General features: G+C 31.6%; 1 protein-coding gene across 1 annotated transcript; it reads right to left on the reverse strand.

Moving 5' to 3' along the window:
- Window position 1: 1 nt before the first annotated feature.
- On the reverse strand, window positions 2–733 carry LOC116351777 (protein slowmo). The gene is made up of 2 exons (XM_031783914.1): window positions 246–733; window positions 2–167 (listed from the first exon to the last, which is right to left on the reverse strand). The coding sequence occupies exons 1-2, from the start codon at window positions 486–488 to the stop codon at window positions 78–80; spliced, it is 333 nt and encodes a 110-aa protein (XP_031639774.1). The 5' UTR covers window positions 489–733; the 3' UTR covers window positions 2–77.
- Window positions 734–1,371: the final 638 nt, after the last annotated feature.

Raw genomic sequence — 1,371 nt, forward strand, 5'->3', positions numbered from 1 at the left:
ATTCACAATACAATATTTATATATCTTTATTCTCTTTCCAAATGTGCTGGAGGGCAAAACAAATATATTAATAAATACTAATTCTTCAATTCTTCATTTCGTTTAAAATACTCTAGGTGGATAATATCATCGGTACTTTTGCTTACTGCATCTGCAATTCCTTTCACCTATTCGTAAAATGTAAAACATATTATTCATTATCACGCCATTAAAAAATAATCAAATTCTTTGTATTAACAGTTTACCTCGCAATTTATTTTCGAAATGACCCATTCTAGTCCTTGACGACCTTTATTTGCATTAGCACAAATATGATTTGCGACAATATCTTCCATGTAATATGATAACGGAACTCCTTGGACATTAATTGTGGCCTCTTGTTTGAGTAGAGTTTTTTTTTGCGGGTCTGCTGGATGCGGTGTGTAGTGTAGTACTTCATCTACTGATATGTGACGACCAAATGTGAGATTTATTGTTTTCAGTGACATTTGTTTTTTTATCGGATCCACTACTGACTTCTCACTGGCGTAACAAACTTTCGCTGTTCCGATTATCTGATGAAATAAACAATAGAAAACTATATTATCAGACGAATGGTGATAATTAAATTGAGTTTTAAATATATGGTTTTACTAAATATACCCATTTCTGAGAGTGAAAAAAACATTAGAATGTGTTTGGCTTTAAGCCAATGAAGTTTTCGTATTCGACCTTTTTTGATAACGCTACTACACGTGTATCAATTTGATTTGGAATAAAATGTCTTACATCCGTAACAAATATAATACAAAATTATCTGTGACAAAATCAATAAATAAGTTCTGAATAAATGAAATATCGACAATAAGACATTATGAATGACAATGAAATGACGTATGAGTGGAATAGTGGGATTAGCGTTTATATAATAAGTAAAAAACACTTCTTTCGAAGTTCCAATTGTGACGCAAAACTGTAAATCTGTTAATTCCATATTTTTTGCGGCGAAAGTGGCGACGCAATAATAACATTTTGTACATATTTGAGTGAACGCGTCACTGAAAATTTATATCAGAACATTTTTAGATTTACAGTATTGCGTCACACTGGGAACTTCGAAAGAAATGTGTTTTGATAGTATTTTGTTAACCGTTAGTATGTTCAAAACGGCAAAAAATGAAGATTTTTGTATAGGAAATGTACCATGAATGAATTCTACCGCAAAATAAATGTCATATTCGGTTTTCTCGTACCAAAATACCATTTTGCATAGCAATCGAATGAAAAACCAATTTATACCAACAGAAAGGTTTCAAGCCGGAAAATCTGAAAAAATTGAACTAATTTCTCGAAACGGTTGCCACATTGAATTTCTCTGGTCCGAATTATGCA

Source organism: Contarinia nasturtii, unplaced genomic scaffold, assembly GCF_009176525.2.
Source record: "Contarinia nasturtii isolate CC-2019 unplaced genomic scaffold, AAFC_CNas_1.1 Cnas_scaffold_6260, whole genome shotgun sequence".
NCBI lineage: Eukaryota > Metazoa > Arthropoda > Insecta > Diptera > Cecidomyiidae > Contarinia > Contarinia nasturtii.

Bases quoted from the DNA above. Each gene is read 5' to 3' on its own strand.
- LOC116351777 (XM_031783914.1), bottom strand. From the start codon at position 488: ATGTCACTGAAAACAATAAATCTCACATTTGGTCGTCACATATCAGTA. The intron at 168-245 runs GTAAACTGTTAA...TTTTACGAATAG, and splicing joins TTTCGAAAATAAATTGCGAG to GTGAAAGGAATTGCAGATGC.